We start from the raw sequence: 18093 nt of genomic DNA, 5'->3' as shown, positions 1-18093 counted from the left end.
GCTACCACACCTGGCTAATTTTTTGTATTTTTTAGTAGAGACAGGGTTTCACCGTGTTAGCCAGGATGGTCTTGATCTCCTGACCTCATGATCCGCCCACATCAGCCTCCCAAAGTGCTGGGATTATAGCCGTGAGCCACTGCGCCTGGCCAAAAAAAAAAATTAACTGTAGGAATTATCAATGCCTTTAATATGGTAATGTTATGTTTACCTTTTCTGGAGAAGGGAATGTTACGTAGAATTTCCAAAACTTAATTGACTACAGAATTCTTTTTTTCTAGTGGGGGTAAGAGGACCGGTCTTTCGTAATGCTTTTGGGAAACTGGTTTAAGGAAAGTCCTTTCTGGGAAATACTGTCTCCTACGTATTCCTAATAACTGTACAGTTTGATTCAATAAATAAAGCATTTTGTATGTACCAGGATCTGCCTCCAGGTCTATTTTTCATGTCTTCCTGAACTGGATACTATCCAGACTTCTTTGCAAGCCCCTTACTTACCTTTTTCATTATCTCTCTGTTTTTGTTTTTGTTTTTTTTTTCCCATTTTTTTCTTTTTTTCCTCTGCTGACAAGAATATGAATCTGTTCTTTAAATTAAAAATAAATGTTTAACATTTAAATATATGGTGGCTTTGAAGTCAGAACCTTTAGCCGTAGGTACTAGTTTTCCTTTTCTTTCTTTTTTTTTTTAAATTGAGATGGAATTTTGCTCTCGTCACCCAGGCTGGAGTGCAATGGTACAATCTCGGCTCACTGCAACCTCTGCCTTCTGGGTTCAAGCTATTCTCCTGCCTCCGCCTCCTGAGTGGCTGGGATTACAGGTGCCCACCACCATGCCCAGCTAATTTTTGTACTTTTAGTAAGACAGGGTTTCACCACATTGGCCAGGCTGGTCTGGAACTCCTGACCTCAGATGACCTGTGTGCCTTGATTTCCCAAAGTGCTGGGATTACAGGCATGAGCCATTGCGCCTGGCCTGGTACTAGTTTTTCAACACTTAGAAATTTCTGGTTATCTATCTCTCTAATCAAGATAAATGGTGGCTACATTTACTGAAGCCACTTATGTTGCAACCTGTCATTTCACATGAGATTGGGATTACTCCCACTGTGTTCCATGACTATCTTGTAAGCAGTTGTAAGGCATTTTTGACTATTTTCATGGATGCTTCTTTGTATTTTAATTATACCTGTATGGTAACCCTATCTTCACTGTCTGTAGTAAATTTGGAAGGTGGTATTTTTTGGTTTTATTTTCAGTACGTTTCCCCTTTTTTATTGAAAAGGTTACCTAACAACATTAAATTTTAAAAAGTCTTTAATTGTAAATATTTAATAAGTAATTTCACTTTAGCCTTCATATGCCTTCCATTTTCTAGGATACAACTTTTTTGTGTATCTTGCTATGCTTTACTTAACATTATAAATATTTTCCTTTTTTTCCCATAGTCTCCATTAGTTAACTTCTTTTTTACTCTTTTTGTTGTGTTGATCTATCATAATTTAATTTCCCTAATTTTCATATTTAGGCTGTTTTCTTTTTTTAATTTTACTATGTAAATAAAATTCAGTGAACATCTTTAAGCATGTTGCCTTTGTTTTTTTTTTTTTTAGACGGAGTTTCGCTCTTGTTACCCAGGCTGGAGTGCAATGGTGCGATCTCGGCTCACCACAACCTCCGCCTCCTGGGTTCAAGCAATTCTCCTGCCTCAGCCTCCTGAGTAGCTGGGATTACAGGCACGCGCCACCATGCCCAGCTAATTTTTTGTATTTTTAGTAGAGACGGGGTTTCACCATGTTGACCAGGATGGTCTCGATCTCTTAACCTCGTGATCCACCTGCCTCGGCCTCCCAAAGTGCTGGGATTACAGGCTTGAGCCACCGCGCCCGGCTTGCCTTTGGTTTTATTGGAATATTGGAGTTACTTCATCGAGCTACATTACCAAATGTGGAAATGCTTGGGCAAACGGCAACTAACTGTATTGCTCATGCCATGTAACTGTTGTTATTAAAAGACAAATTGCAGATGAAAGTGTAATATAATATCACCTTGCCTGGCTGGCTACTGAAATTGACTACATTTTCTTTCTCAATTTTTAGGTAGTTCCAAAAATGATTTGTTTTTTCTGTTTTTTTGTTTGTTTGCTTTTTGTTTTTGAGACAGAGTCTTGCTCTGTTGCCCAAGCTAGAATGCAGTATCACTATCTTGGCTCACTGTAAACTCCACCTCCTGGGTTCAAGTGATTCTTCTGCATCAGCCTCAGTAGCTAGGACTACAGGCATGCGCCACCACGCCTGGCTAATATTTGTATTTTTAGTAGAGATGGGGTTTCAACATATTGGCCAGGCTGGTCTCGAATTCCTGATCTCGTGATCTGCCCCCCTTGGCCTCCCAAAGTGCTGGGATTACCGGCGTGAGCCACTCCACCCAGCTATTTTGTTTTTTTGTTTGCCTTTTTAATTTTTTTTTTTTTTTTGAAACAGCGTTTGCTCTTTTTGCCCAGGCTGGAGTGCAGTGGTCTGATCTCAGCTCACTGAAACCTCCACCTCTTGGGTTCAAGTGATTCTCCTGCCTCAGCTTCCCAAGTAGCTGTGATTGTAGGCGCCTGCTACCACACCCAGCTAGTTATTGTATTTTTGTAATTTTTGCATTTCACCATGTTGGCCAGGCTGGTTTTGAAGTCCTAACCTCAGGTGATCTGCTCCCCTCGACCTTCCAAAATGCTGGGATTACAGTTGTAAGCTACTGCGTCTCGCCTCAAAAATGATTTGAAAAAGCACTAAATTGTATCTTATTCTATTGCAGGGGAACATTGTTCTTACAGATTATGAGTACATAATTTTAAATATTCTAAGGTTTCGAACTGATGAGGCAGATGATGTTAAATTTGCTGTTCGTGAACACTATCCACTTGATCATGCTAGAGCTGCTGAACCTTTGCTTACTTTGGAAAGGTAAAGTGTTTTGTTTTTAAATTCATTTCACATTGTATTAAATTGTACTGGGCAACATAATGAGACCCTGTCTCTTAAAAAAAAAAAGGTGAAATAGTCATATGTTAGAATATGAAAGAACTGTGAGATAAAATATTTTGTTTCACAGCCGGGCTCAATGGCTCATGCCTGTAATCCCAGTATTTTGGGAGGCCGAGGTGGGCAGATCACTTGAGGTCAGCAGTTCGAGACTAGCGTCGCCAACAAGATGAAACCCCATCTCTACTGAAAGTACAAAAATTAGCCAGGTGTGGTGGCAGTCACCTGTAACCCCAGCTACTTGGGAGGCTGAGGCAGGAGAATTGCTTGAACCTAGGAGTGGAGGTTGCAGTGAGCCGAGATCACACCACTGTACTCTAGCCTGGGTGACAGAGTAAGACTCTCACTCAAAAAAAAAAATTCTGTTTTATTTAGATAACATAACTAAATTTAGACTGCTTGAACTACATAAATGTGCCTATAAGCAATTAAGCCTTATTTGGGAGTGGCAAATGTATGTATTTATTTTTGTTTGTTTATTTGTTCATTTTTGAGACTGAGTGTCGCTCTGTTGCCCAGGCTGGAGTGCAGTGGCGTGATCTCGGCTCACTGCAACCTCTGCCTCCTGGGTTCAAGTGATGGTCCTGCTTCAGGCTCCCAAGTAACTGGGACCACAGGCGTGCACCACCATGCCCACCTATTTTTTGTATTTTTAGTAAGGACAGCGTTTCACCATGTTAGCCAGGCTGGTCTCATACTCTTTACCTCGGGTAGTCCGCTGCCTTGGCCTCCCATAGTGCTGGATTATAGGGATGAGCCACCACACCTGTTCTTTAATTTTTTTTAGAGGTTGCGTCTCACTCCTCCTTCCCTGAGGCTGGAATGCAGATGGCAAGATCGTAGCTGACTGCAGTCTTGAACTCCTGGGCTCAAGCAATCCTCCCACCTCAGCTGCCCAAGTAGGTGGGCCTACAGGAGCACACCCCAATGCCTGGATAATTCTTAAATTTTTTTGTAGAGATGGGCTATTGCTTTGTTGCTTAGGCTGGTGTGGAACTCCTGGCTGTAGCAATCCTCCCATTTCAGCCTTCCAAAATGTTGGAGTTACAGGCATGAGCCACCGCGCCCAGCTAATATCTTTCTTTTTCATTTATTTTTTTTTTTACTTAAAATTTAAAAAGTTTTTAAAATTTAAAATTAGAAAACATGGAACACTTAACACATTTGCATGTCATCCTAGAGCAGGGGTCGTGCTAATCTCTGTATCGTTCTAATTTTAGTATATGTCCTGCCAAAGTGAGCCCAATGTCTTTTTAAGCTGTTGTGGGTTACTTCAAATGGTTATGATTTCTTGGTGAATTGAGGAGACTTATTAACTACTCTATGAGAAGATAGATGGATTTCTTGTGCAGAGGGCAAAGGAGAGGAATTCTGGTTTACTTAAGAAAAAGGGAAGTAAGATGAGGTAAAGTGATGATTGTAGCTGTATTCGTCACTTTTTTTGTATTACAGCTGGCTGGAAGGCTCTGCTGACTCATGTTCTATAGCAGTGGTTCTTAAAGTTTAACATACATCATTTCTTTGTTCCTTCTCCACTCCCACTGCTTGATCTAATTAGCCTACATTAAATAAATAAAGTTGGTGAGGCACGGTGGCTCACGCCTGTAGTCCCAGCACTTTGGGAGGCCAAGGATTGTGGATCACTTGAGGCCAGGAGTTCCAGACCAGCCTGACCAACATGGTGAAACCCCAACTTTACTAAATTAAAAAAAAATTAGTTCTTCCACATACCTGTAATTTCAGCTACTTGGGAGCCTGGGGCAGGAGGATCGCCTGAATCCGGGAGGTGTATGTTTCAGTGAGCTGAGATTGCACCATTGCACTCCAGCCTTGGCAACAGAGCAAAACTTCATCTCAAAAATTGAAAAAAAATTAAATAAATAAATAAAGTTTAGCATGCATCAGCATTACTTGGAGGGCTTGTTAAAACATAGATTGCTGCCCCCACCCTCTACTAATTCAGTAGATCTAGTGTAGGGCCCAGGAATTTGTGTTTCTAAATAGTTCTCAGGTAATGCTGATGCTGGTATGGGGACCACATTGATCTACAACATTCTTCAAAGTTGTTGTTAGATGCCTAATTAGGTAAAGCCATTTTGGATATTAAATATGGCATGAAAATTTATAAACATTTAACTTTTATAGAAAAAAATGTTATTTTAATATCATTTATATGTAGGCACATTGCTGACAAGCAATATGACTTGGTAGAAAAAAAATAACTGATTTCTCTTAGAAAATTGCTGTTCAAGAACCTGTTAATCTTGGATAAATGGCCAGGCGAGGTGGCTTATGCCTGTAATCCTAGCACTTTGGGAGGCCAAGGTGGGTGGATCATGAGATCAAGAGATTGAGACCATCCTGGCCAATATGGTGAAACCTCATCTCTACTAAAAATACAAAAAGTAGCCAGTCATAGTGGTACCCGCCGTAGTCCCAGCTACTCAGGAGGCTGAGGCAGGAGAATCGCTTTTAACCTGGGAGGCAGAGGTTGCAGTGAGCCAAGATCACTCCACTGCACTCCAGCCTGGGTAACAGAGTAAGACTCCATCTCAAAAAAATAAATAAATGAAAATAAATCTTGGATAAATTACTTCTGTGACCCATTTTCTCACTACAGAAGAATGAATTCCTGTTAAATTTCAGATTATTGTAAAGATCAGGTGAATTGATACAGATGAAAGTAGTATGAATACGAAGATTGCTGTAAAGTTTAGTTAATATGTGATAGTAAGAGGCATCTCAATTTTGTTTCACAGATTGACTGGAATAATAGCCAGCGCACCTAAGGGTGAACTACTGAAGAGAGTGCTTAACCCATTACTTCGTGAGTATTTCTGCATATAGCAGTAAAATGTTTGCAAGGCAGTGTGGTTTTCAGGAATATATTTAAATCTTTTATGGTTTGTTTTTTTTTTTTTTTTTTTTTTTGAGACGGAGTTTCACTCTTGTTACCCAGGCTGGAGTGCAATGGCGCGGTCTCGGCTCACCGCAACCTCCGCCTCCTGGGTTCAGGCAATTCTCCTGCCTCAGCCTCCTGAGTAGCTGGGATTACAGGCACGCGCCACCATGCCCAGCTAATTTTTTTTTGTATTTTAAGTAGAGACGGGGTTTCACCATGTTGACCATCCTGGTCTCGATCTCTTGACCTCGTGATCCACCCGCCTTGGCCTCCCAAAGTGCTGGGATTACAGGCGTGAGCCACTGCGCCCGGCCTTCTTTTATGGTTTTATTAGAAAATTTGAACAAGAAGCTTAAAGTGATTCTTTCAGTAAATAGGAGTTTATTGTCAAAGAAAGAGAAGTTAAACCATATGAAGTTTGAGCTTTATCTATTAGATTTTATTTAAAAGCAATGCAGATTGTGTTATCTAGTACTTCAGGGCTAAAGGTAGTATTCCAAGAAATCAGATTTTTTCAACGTGAGTCTTCGATTTAATATCGGATTATCTTAGTTTTTTTTTTTTTTTTTTTTTTTTAATTTAATTGGTGGGTCTCAGTGCATCCCAGCATCTGCCAGATCTTTTGATCCTAATACACTTGAGAAGATCATCACTCAGCCCTATATTAAACAATCTAGAGAAGACATAGAGGGCAGCAGGTATCATTGATTACTGAGCACTAGAAAGTTACTCTTCCTCTCTTATGAAATTGAAATGCATTCCAAATTTATCTTTAGGCTGGGCGTGGTGGCTCACCGCCTGTAATCCCAACACTTTGGGAGGCCAAGGCAGGTAGGATCATGAGGTCAAGAGATGGAGACCATTCTGACTGACATGGTGAAACCCTGTCTCTACTAAAAAATACAAAAATTAGCTGGGCGTGGTGTTGTGTGCTTGTGGTCCCAGCTACTCGGGAGGCTGAGGCAGAAGAATCACTTGAACCGGGAGGCGCAGGTTGCAGTGGGCTGAGATTGTGCCACCGTCCTCCAGGCTGGTGTCAGAACAAGACGTCTCAAAAAAAAAAAAAAAAATTATCTTTAGAACTTTCCAACTGTTAGTATAGCATGTGTAAAATGTGTAAATTTAGATTAAGCCAGTCTCTCCCTGGCAAATGCAAATTTCTTTTTTTTCTTTTTAAAATTTATTTTTTTAAGAGGTGGGGTCTCATTATGTTGCCTAGGCTGGTCTTGAACTCCTGGGCTCAAGCAGTTCACCCACCTCAGCCACTGAAAGTGCTGGGATTACGGGCATGAGCCACCACACCTGGCCTCCCCCTGGCAAATTTCTGTAATGTTTGAAATCAGGTAGTACAGGTTGAACATTCCTAATGTGAAAATCTGAAGTCTGAAACTTTTTGAGCACAGACATGATACCATAAGTGGAAAATTCCAGTCATGTGACAGCTATGCAAAATTATTTAAAATATTATATAAAATCACCTTCAGGCTATATTGTTTAAAGTATCCATGAAACATAAATGAATTTTGTGTTTAGGCTTGGGTTCCATCCCCAGGACATCTCATTAGATATATGCAGATATTCCAAAACATGAAAAAATCTGAAATCCGAAATACTTCTATCCCAACACTTCACATAAGGAATACTCAACTTATATATCCTCTCTAACTGTTCATTTTTTTTTCAGAAAAGTTTTGGCATTTGGCATTTCAAAAGATCTTTTGCATTTCCTGAGGGTCTCAGTCTGTCACCCAGGCTGAAGTACAGTGGTGTGAACTCCGCTCACTGCAGCTTCAACCTCCCAGGCTCAGGCCATCCTCCTGCAGCAGCCCCCCAAGTAGTTGGGAGTACAGGCATGTACTGTCACTTGTGGCTAATTTTTGTATTTTTTAGTAGAGACAGGGTTTTACCATGTTGCCCAGGTTAGTCTTAAACTCTTGAGCTCAAGCAGTCCGCCTTTCTTGGCCTCCTAAAGTGTTGGGATTACAGGTGTGAGCAGCTGCTCGCAGCCTGCGTTTCCTTATAAAATTTACATGTTACTTTCTGCAAAAAAAGGCTCATAGGATTTTGATATGGATTCTATTATTGCTATTATTTGAAAGAGGCTCATTCTATTTCCCAGACAGGAGTTCAGTGGCATGATCTCAGCTCACTGCAGACTCCACCTCCTGGATTCAAGTCATTTTCTTGCCTTAGCCTCCCAAGTAGCTGGGATTACAAGTATGTGCCACCATACCCACTAATTTTTGTATTTTTAGTAGAGACGGAGTTTCACCCGGGTGGCCAGGCTGGTGTTGATTATAGCTGTCAGCCACTGTACCCACCCTGATAAAGATTACATTAAGTCTGTGGATCAGTTTGGGGAGAATTGCCATTTTAACTACATTGAGCCAGGTGCGGTGGCTCACACCTGTAATCCCAGCACTTTGAGATACTGAGGCTGGTGGATCACGAGGTCAGGAGCTCGAGACCAGCCTGACCAACATGGTAAAACGCGTCTCTGCTAAAAATATAAAAATTAGCTGGATGTGGTGGCGTGCACCTGTAATCCCAGTTACTCAGGAGGCTGAGGCAGGAGCATCACTTGAACCCAGGATGTGGAGGTTGCAGCGAGCCGAGATGGCACCACTGCACTCCAGCCTGGGTGATAGAGTGAGACTCCATCTCAGTACAAAAATTAGCTGGGCATGGCGGCAGATGCCTGTAATCCCAGCTACTCAGGAAGCTGAGGCAGGAGAATCTCTTGAACCCGGAAGATGGAGGTTGCAGTGAGCCGAGACTGCGCCATTGAACTCCAGCCTGGGCAACAGAGTGCGACTCTGTCTCAAAAAATAAATAACTACATTGCATCTTCTATGAAGAATGTCTATTTAGATCTTTAATTTCTCTCAGATTTATTCATGCCTTCTAATGCTATTCTGAGTGGAATTGTTTTTTTGAGTTTTTGCATAGAAATACAATTGATTTCTATATATTGATTTTTGTATCCTGCAAACCTGAGACTTGTTTATTCATTCTCGTAGGGTTTTTTTTTGTGGGTTCCTTAGGATTTTTAAAACATACAGGGTCATGTCATCTGTGAATAAGGATGCTTTACTTCTTCCTTTAGAATCTGAAGGCCATTAATTAATTTGCCTTATTATGCTAGCAGTAGCCTCCAGTACAATGTTGAATAGCTTGTGAGACTGCATATTCTTTCCTTATTCCTGATCTTAGGGGAATAATATTCATTCCTTCACCAATAATTATCTTATTAGCTGTAGGTTTTTCATAGGTATATAAGACTGAAAATGCTCCCTCTATTCCTAGTTTATTGAGAGTTTTTATTAGGAATTAGTATTGCATTTTGTCAAATGCTTTTTCTGCATCTACTGAAATGATATATGGCTCTTTTTCTTTATTAATATGAACTATTACATTAACCAATTTTTGGCTGCTAAACCAACCTTGCATTCTAGGGATAAGTCCTCGTTGTGGCTGAAGCCCATTAAATTCCTACAGCTTGCACTGACTTTTGTAAGTTAATTGTGGTCTCAAATTTCTTCAAGAACTAGAATTGTCATTTCTAAGTAAACTTATTGTTTTCACTGGCCAAGGTTATGAGTAGATCATTTGTATTGGGATATAAATTTGTGCTCTATTTTGAGTGTTAAATTTTAGGCTGGGCATGGTGGCTCTCACCTGTAATCCCAGCACTTTGGGAGGCCAAAGTGGGTGGATCACCTGAGGTTAGGAGTTTGAGACTAGCCTGGCCAACATGGTGAAACCCTGTCTCTACTAAAAATACAAAAATTAGCTGGGCATGGTGGCGGGTGCCCGTAATCCCAGCTACTCTGGAGGCTAAGGCAGGAGGTGGGAGGCAGAGGTATGGAGGTTGCAGTGAGCCAAGATTGCACCACTGCATTCCAACCTGGGCATCAAGTGAAGCTGCATCTCAAAAAAAAAAAAAAAAAGAAATTTTGTAGGAAAATACTAAAAATAATATCCTCTCCATTTACAGCCTATGGACCAGCTCTCATTGAACACTGTCTTATAGAAAATGGATTCTCGGGTAATGTCAAAGTGGATGAAAAACTTGAAACTAAAGGTATGTATGTCTTCATGGCACATTTTTGTTCATTTATTTTGTTCTTTTTTTTTTTTTCCAACTATGAAAAATTATTTCTGAAAAAGTAATAAGTATGCAGATGGTTCTAGAATGAAAAACATTTGGCCAGGCACAGTGGCTCATGCCTGCAATCACAGCACTTTGGGAGGCTGAGGTGGAGGATCACTTGAGCCTGGGTGTTTGATGCTACAGTGGGGTGTTGACTAGACTATTGTACTATAGCCCAAGCAACAGAGTGAGACACCCATCTCAAACCCACAAAAACAAGTATCGTTACCCTCAAAAAAGAAAAACAGTGAAATTTAGTGAATGTTTTAGTTTCTGCAATATGTTAAATCAGTGCAGTCATAAAATGACAACAGGTGCTGATGGTGGTGTTTTGTTTTTTGTTTGTTTTTATAAAATGATGATATTTATATGGAGTAAAAGCATGTGAAAATGTTCAGGAAAACTCTGGAAAATACTAATAATGATTTACTATTATTACTGTCTGTGTAACCCTTCACAAATTAAAATATGAAGCTGTAGTAATTACAACTAAGTTTTTGGAGAATAGCATAAATAATCCTAAAATAGTTTGAAATATATATGGAAATTTAGTTTATGAACAAAGTTTCTTTTCAGGTCATGGAGGGAAAGGGGATGATTCAATAAAAGCTACTGGGACAATATGCTGGTCAAAATGTAACCTTATTTACATATATCAATCACAAACATGAAATCACTATCTCTAATTTTCTTGAACACTACATCATTTCATAAGTACTTTCCTGTTTTTCTACCTAGTTGTTTAGCTATGGTTAGTTGACTTTTGATTGATACTTTTTTTCCTTTTATTCCCCCACTGTTAGATATTGAAAAAATACTTGTTTGTCTGCAGAAAGCAGAAGACTATATGAAAACAACATCCAACTTCAGTGGGAAGGTAGCACCATGTGTACTTTATTATAAACTGTTGTGATTTTATTGATTTGGGTTTTCAGAAATTAAATGTTAATTAAAGGGTTATTATATATAAATTTTATTTTATTTTGGAAAATTGTTAACTGTAATATGCTTATTCCATGATAGTTTTTTTGAGACGGTCTTGCTTTGTTGCCCAGGCTGGAGTGTAGTGGCATGATCTTGGCCCACTGCAACCTCCATCTCCCTGGTTGAAGTGATTCTCCTGCCTCAGCCTCCAGAGTAGCTGGGACTACAGGCACGTGCCACCACGCCCAGCCAGTTTTTGTATTTTCAGTAGATGAAGGGTTTCACCATGTTGGCCAGGCTGTTCTCGAACTCCTGGCCTCAAGTGATCTGCCTACCTCAGCCTACCAAAGTGCTGGGATTACAGACAGGAGCCACTATGCCTGGCCCAGGATAGTTTTCTTTCAACTGCTATTGGTTTGTAAGTTTTGTTCTGTTGCCTATCTTTTATAGAAAGTACTGTCAGGTTAGTATTGGCTCTCCAGAAAAGTTGAGGAATTTGAAATTTTTTTTGTTTTGTTTTAGATAGAAGCCCATTTTCATTTGTCAGCACTTTCCAAAAATTTTGTGATTTATGGCTCCCAGCCGTTAAACACTTTTTGAATTACCTCGTAGCTTATGAGTGTTTTCTTTCCTTTTCAAAGTGTAACTCTACTTACAGAAAATTAAAATTAATATCAGTCATAGAAAGTAAATCTTTGGGCTAGGCATGGTGGCTCATGCCTGTGATCCCAGCACTTAAGGAGGCTGAGGTGGGCAGATCACTTGAGAACAAGAGTTTGAGACCACCTTGGCCGTCATGGCAAAACCCTGTCTCTATTAAAAATACAAAAATTAGCCAGGTATGGTGGCACACACCTGTAATCCCAGCTTCTCAGAAGGCTGAGGTACGAGAATGCCTGAACCTGGGAGGCAGGGGTTACCGTGAGCCAAGAATATACCACTGTGCTTCAGCCTGGGTGACAGAGCGAGATTCTGTATCAAAAAAAAAAGAAAATAAATCTTCATTAGTTATGATTAGGAATGATTTTAATATTGGATTTTTGTAGGGATATATCATTCAGAAAAGAGAAACAAAACCAAGTCTGGAAGCAGATAAACCAGTTGAAGACATACTCACGTAAGCATGTAGGCATGGGTCAATTTGCCTTGGATGTTTGTTAATGTTCTTGAATGTGATATAATAAATGTGTTTTACAGGTATGAGGAATTTCATCCTTTCTTGTTTTCTCAACATTCACAATGTCCATATATAGAATTTGAATCATTTGACAAGGTGAGTTTTTTTCATTCTGTTCCTTGACCAGTTAGTTAGCATGATATGAACTGTTAATATCAACTTATTTCTACTGAGAAATTGAAACTATACCTGCTTTATAATCACTATGAATCTGGGCATTAACAATCAGTGTAGTCACAGATACAGGTGTTGGAAATAATTGTTGCTACTGTATTTCAGGATGAAGGACCAGAGATTTGAACTTGTTTTGATTCTTGATACTGTTTAGCTATATAATACATTTGCTGGAAGTCTGCTCAAGTTCTTTGAGTGGTGTTAGGAAATAAAATGGAATCTAAAATTTTGTGTACGTGGCTGGGCATGGTAGCTGACGCCTATAATCTCAGCACTTTGGGAGGCCAAGACAGGCAGATCACTTGAGGTCAGGAGTTCAAGACCAATCTGGCTAACACAGTGAAAGCCTGTCTCTACTAAAAACTGCAAAAATTACCAGTACGTGGTGAGGTGTGCATATAGTCCCAGCTGCTTGAGAGGCTGAGGCAAGAGAATCACTTGAACCGGGGAGGTGGAGGAAGTTGCAGTGAGCCCAGATTGTGCCACTGCAATCCAGCCTGGGCAACAGAGCAAGATCCCATCTCAAAAAAAAAGTAAAATAACATTCTGCATATGCATTTTGAACTGGAGACCATACTTTTTTTTCAACTAGTTGTTTGTCTGTTTTTTAAATAAGGCTGTGGATGAGTTTTATTCCAAGATAGAAGGCCAGAAAATTGACTTAAAAGCTTTACAACAGGTATGTATTATTAAAAACACATATTAAACCAGCTGATCTTTAGTGGTTTGATGGGTAGATGATGCTTTTATATAGGAAAAGGTAGCCTTTCAGAAAGTATGTAACAAGTAGTATGGGAACTCTCTGACCTGCCTCTTTATTTATGACAAAGGTTTATGAGAAAGGTTCATGGGGGATTTGAAAAGTATATCCTCATTTGTTTCATGAGTGTATCAGATAATCTTTAAAATAGAAAAAAAACAGTGGGAAGGTGAGGCCTGTTATTTTTACCTTAGTGTGGTTTGCTCAGAACAACCCAAAGCTTCTCAGACATTGCTATTAAGGGACTACTGTTCTGGGGAGATTTTAAGTAGGCCACTGGAGGGGATATTGTTTATCATTAAACTGTTTCTTTTTTAAATGGACTTTGAAGCTAGGTCTTTAATATGTTTTCTGTGCATCATGTCTCCAAAGGAAGTAATATACAGTATTTTCCCAGCACACCTGACCATGTTTTAGAGCATTTGCTGCAGAACAGTTTCATAAATTGTTAACAGTCACTCTTGATTTGAAGGGAATTTGATTTTTCGAAAATAGTCTTAAAATGTGTGTGCCAAAATTTCAAATTATTTGAGGCTGGGCATGGTGGCTCACGCCTATAAATCCCAGCACTTTGGAATGCTAAGATGGGCAAATCACTTGAGGTCAGGAGTTCAAGAACAGCGTGGCCAACATGGTGAAACCCCATCTCTACTGGAAATACAAAAATTCTCGGAGTGTGGTGATGGGTGTCTTTACTCCCAGCTGCTCAGCAGACTGAAGCACAAGAATTGCTTGAACCTAGGAGGAAGAGGTTGCAATGAACTGAGACCATGCTACTGCACTCCAGCATGGGTGACAGAGCCAGACTTTGTCTCAAAAAAAAAAAAAAAAAATCAATTTGTTTGAATCCCTGTGCCACTTCCCTTTCAGTTTAAAAAAATTAGTTAATTGGCTGGCGAGGTGGCTCATGCCTGTAATCCCAGCACTTTAGGAGGCTGAGGTGGCAGATCATTGGAGGTCAGGAGTTCAAGAACAGCCTGGCCAAAATGCTGAAACCCTCTCTCTACTAAAAATACAAAAACTAGCCAGGTGTTGTAGTGGGCACCTGTAATCCCAGCTATTTGGGAGGCTGAGGCAGCAGAATTACTTGAGCCTGTGAGGCGGAGTTTGCAGTGAGCAGGGATCATACCATTGCTTTCCAGCCTGGGCAACAGAGCGAGACTGTGACTCAAAGAAAAAAAAAATTGGTTAATCATAGCATAATTTAAAAGCAGGTAGGCTAGTCAAGTGAATTACATCAGGCGATTACCACATGGTGGCAGCACTTTGGCTAGTAAACTGAATCCTGTGTTTTTATGGGTGTCAAAATACTGGTGATTTATTTTGGTAATCATTGTGGGTTGTTTTAATAGTCACCATTCTTATCTGAATATATAAATATTTCATCCAGCATTTAAATACTCATTAATTGATGATATTATTACTAGTATTAGAAATTTGGCCCCCAAATTGATAACCTTGAAATATAAATTATATATGATAAAATGCCATATAGAAGGTCAAATAACTACCATAAGCCTTTGTCTTATAAATTTAGGGGGGAAAGTTTCTGTAAAATACCAGAAATGGTACTGAGAAAACCAAAAGCAGCAAAAAATAAAAAGTCACTTGGTAATTTATGCTCTTTAAAAATTCATTCTCTGCCAGTGCAGTGGCTCAGGCCTGTAATCCCAGCACTCTAGGAGGCTGAGGTGGGAGGATTGAGCTCAGGAGTTTGAGAGCAGCCTGGGCAGCATAGTGGGACCCTGTTTCTATTATTTAAAAAACAAACAAAAAAATAACGAATTCATTCACCCAAACTTTACTTTTGTACCTTAGGAAAAAATGTCTTGATTTCTGCCTGTTTGAATAATGCAAAGGGTATTAGGGGTATATCTTATATACACAATAACTTGTAATCCAAATACTTCCTATATGAGGAGTGAGAGGTAGGGAGACAGGAGACATAATTGTGGGTTATGGAATACATTGTAGTGGGATAGGTCTAGGGTATTAGACTATGAGAACTTCAGCCAGTTAGATAACAGCATAGATGGGGTCAGGATAGTGAGGGTTGGGAAGTAAGAGAGGGGCATCACGAGATAAGAGAACTCTAATTTTTAAAAATCTGCTTTATCAAAAGGAAAAGCAAGCATTGAAGAAATTAGATAATGTTCGAAAGGATCATGAAAACAGATTGGAAGCTCTTCAGCAGACTCAGGTATTATGTTTGGCTTTCTCAGTGCTTTTTCTTTTTTCTTTTTTTTTTTTTCCTTTTTCTTTTTTGATTTAACCCTTCATGAATGCCAATTTCAGTGCTTTTTCAAAAATGTTAACTTTAACTGTCAATATAGTAAATGTGTTTGGTTTGTTTCTTAAGGAAATAGACAAACTGAAAGGAGAGCTCATAGAAATGAACCTACAAATAGTTGACAGAGCCATTCAGGTAGTTCGAAGTGCTTTAGCTAGCCAAATAGATTGGACAGAAATTGGGTTAATTGTGAAAGAAGCCCAAGCTCAAGGAGACCCTGTTGCAAGTGCAATCAAAGAATTAAAACTACAAACAAATCATGGTACAATGCTGCTAAGAAATCCACACTTGTTATCAGAGGAGGAAGATGATGATGTTGATGGTGACGTCGGTGTTGAGAAAAATGAAACCGAACCACCAAAAGGAAAAAAGAAAAAGCAAAAGAATAAACAGCTGCAGAAGCCTCAGAAAAATAAGCCATTACTTGTAGATGTTGATCTCAGCTTGTCAGCATATGCCAATGCCAAAAAGTAAGTCATTTAAGTTTAAATTTTAGGCAAAATATTATCTGCAATAAATTAAGGAATTAAGGATGTTAAAAAAAATTCAAAATTTCACCTGTATATGCATACTTTTTTTTGGGGGGGTGAAAATACATTTTTAAATTTAGTTTTGTTAATTATACAGTTTGTTCTGTTCTGTATAATTTGAGAATTTGTAAAGTTAGAAGCAGAAAACTAAACAGTAAAGGTTTTACTTAAAATTTAACAGAAATATGTTTTTCTAGGTATTATGATCACAAGAGATATGCTGCTAAGAAAACGCAAAAGACTGTTGAAGCTGCTGAGAAGGTACTGAGTATTTCTTCTTTTTTTTTTGAAGTGGAGTTTTACTCTTATTGCCCAGGCTGGAGTGCAGTGGCATGATCTTGGCTCGCTGCAAACTCTACCTCCAAAGCGATTCTCTTGCCATTAGCTGGTATTATAGGCATGTGCCACCATGCCTGTCTAATTTTGTATTTTTAGTAGGGACAGAGTTTCTCCATGTTGGTCAGGCTGGTCTCAAACTCCTGACCTCCGGTGATCTGCCCGCCTCAGCTCCCGAAGTGCTGGGATTACAGATGTGAGCCACTGTGCCCTGCTGGTCCTGAGTATTTCTTAGAGTGAATATTCGTTATTTTTGCCTGCTTAATTTAATGGACATAATTATATCTTCTATTTAAATGAGGTTTTTTAATTCAGCAGTAACTTTCAAACTTAACTTGATGCTTTTCTAGATATTATGATCACAAATATATGTATTTCCAGTATTTTTTCCCCCAAGCCTGCTCCTCCCCCATTCATCCTCATCTCAGTAAATAGCACCTTCATTTTTCTGTTTGCTCAGGTTAAAAATGTTTGTGATATCCTGGACTCTTCTCCCATAAATCATGCAATTCATCAGTAAATCCTTTGGTTCTTTCTTTAAAGTATAGCCAGGATCTAGCTGCTACTCATTATTTCCACTGATCAGTCATCTATCACCTCCGTGTTCACATGGACTGTAACAGTAGCCTCTAGTCGGATCTCTCTTCTTCTCCCCTTTTCCCACTGTACTGTTCTCCACATAGCAGCCATTGTGATCCTTTTTGTTTGTTTGTTTTTGAGATAGAGTTTCGCTCTTGTTGCCCAGGCTGGAGTATAATGGTGCAATCAGCTCACTGCAACCTCTGCCTTCTGGGTTCAAACTATTCTCCTGCCTCAGCCTCCCAAGTAGCTGGCATTATAGGCATGCACCACCACACCTGGCTAATTTTGTATTTCTCCATGTTGGTCAGGCTGGTCTTGAATTCCTGACCGCAGGTGATCCACCCACCTCGGCATCCCAGAGTGCTGAGATTACAGGCATAAGCCACTGCACCTCGCTGATCATTTTTTTTTTTTTTTTTTTTTTTTTGCAATGGAGTTGCTCTTGTTCCTCAGGCTGGAGTGCAATGGCTGGATCTGGGCTCACTGCAACCTCCGCCTCCGAGGTTCAAGCGACTCTCCTGCCTCAGCCTCCTGAATAGCTGAGACTACAGGTGCACACCACTACGCTCAGCTAATTTTTGTATTTTTAGTAGAGACAGAGTTTCTCCGTTTTGGCCAGGCTGGTCTCGAACTCCTGAGCTCAGGTGATCCACCTGCCTCAGCCTCCCAAAGTGCAGGGATTATAGGCATGAGCCACCATGCACGGCTAATTTTTGTGTAGAGACAGGGTTTCTCCATGTTGGTTAGGCTGGGCCTTGGCCTCCCAAAGTGCTGGGATTACAGGTGTAACTCAACATGCCCAGCCCCATTGTGATCCTTTCAAATCAAAAGTGAAGACTGGATGTGGTGGTTCACACCTGTCATCCAGCACTTTGGAAGGCCCAGGCGGAGGATCACTCGAGGCCAGGAATTTGAGACCAACCTGGCCAACATGGTGAAACCCCATATCTACTAAAAATACAAAAATTAGCCAGACATGATGGCGGGCGCCTGTAATCCCAGTTACTCGGGAGACTGAGGCAGGAGAATCTCATGAATCTGGGAGGTGGAGATTGCAGTGAGCCGAGATCATGACATTCTCCAGCATGGGTGACAGAGCAAGACTCCATCTCAAAAAACATATTAAGGCCGGGCGCGGTGGCTCAAGCCTGTAATCCCAGCACTGTGGGAGGCCGAGGCGGGTGGATCACGAGGTCAAGAGATCGAGACCATCCTGGTCAACATGGTGAAACCC

General features: G+C 40.1%; 1 protein-coding gene and 1 non-coding gene across 5 annotated transcripts in view; one reads left to right on the top strand and one right to left on the bottom strand.

Moving 5' to 3' along the window:
• The window catches only part of NEMF (nuclear export mediator factor), a 69966-nt gene that overhangs the window by 13316 nt on the left and 38557 nt on the right, over positions 1-18093 (top strand). For 3 of the 4 annotated variants that reach the window (XR_001818528.2, XM_037730779.1, XM_017506723.2), the window contains exons 5-15: positions 2805-2953; positions 5791-5858; positions 9931-10017; positions 10663-10722; positions 10890-10963; positions 12057-12127; positions 12208-12283; positions 12978-13040; positions 15244-15321; positions 15481-15881; positions 16139-16202. Coding sequence is in view for 3 of the 4 variants with exons in the window: in XM_037730779.1 (XP_037586707.1) it covers positions 2805-2953; positions 5791-5858; positions 9931-10017; positions 10663-10722; positions 10890-10963; positions 12057-12127; positions 12208-12283; positions 12978-13040; positions 15244-15321; positions 15481-15881; positions 16139-16202 (1191 nt within the window). In the remaining variant the exon portion in view is untranslated. The remainder of the gene's footprint in view (positions 1-2804; positions 2954-5790; positions 5859-9930; positions 10018-10662; positions 10723-10889; positions 10964-12056; positions 12128-12207; positions 12284-12977; positions 13041-15243; positions 15322-15480; positions 15882-16138; positions 16203-18093) is intronic. The other variant, XM_017506725.2, reaches the window with a different exon arrangement.
• On the bottom strand, positions 4172-4273 carry LOC119467975. Its single transcript, XR_005196615.1, has one exon. It is a non-coding gene; the product is annotated as a U6 spliceosomal RNA (small nuclear RNA).

Source organism: Cebus imitator, unplaced genomic scaffold (genome assembly GCF_001604975.1).
Source record: "Cebus imitator isolate Cc_AM_T3 unplaced genomic scaffold, Cebus_imitator-1.0 Scaffold358, whole genome shotgun sequence".
In the NCBI taxonomy this organism is placed as follows: domain Eukaryota; kingdom Metazoa; phylum Chordata; class Mammalia; order Primates; family Cebidae; genus Cebus; species Cebus imitator.
Note: the sequence above shows the minus strand (reverse complement) of the source record. Positions and strands in the feature narration are given on the sequence as shown.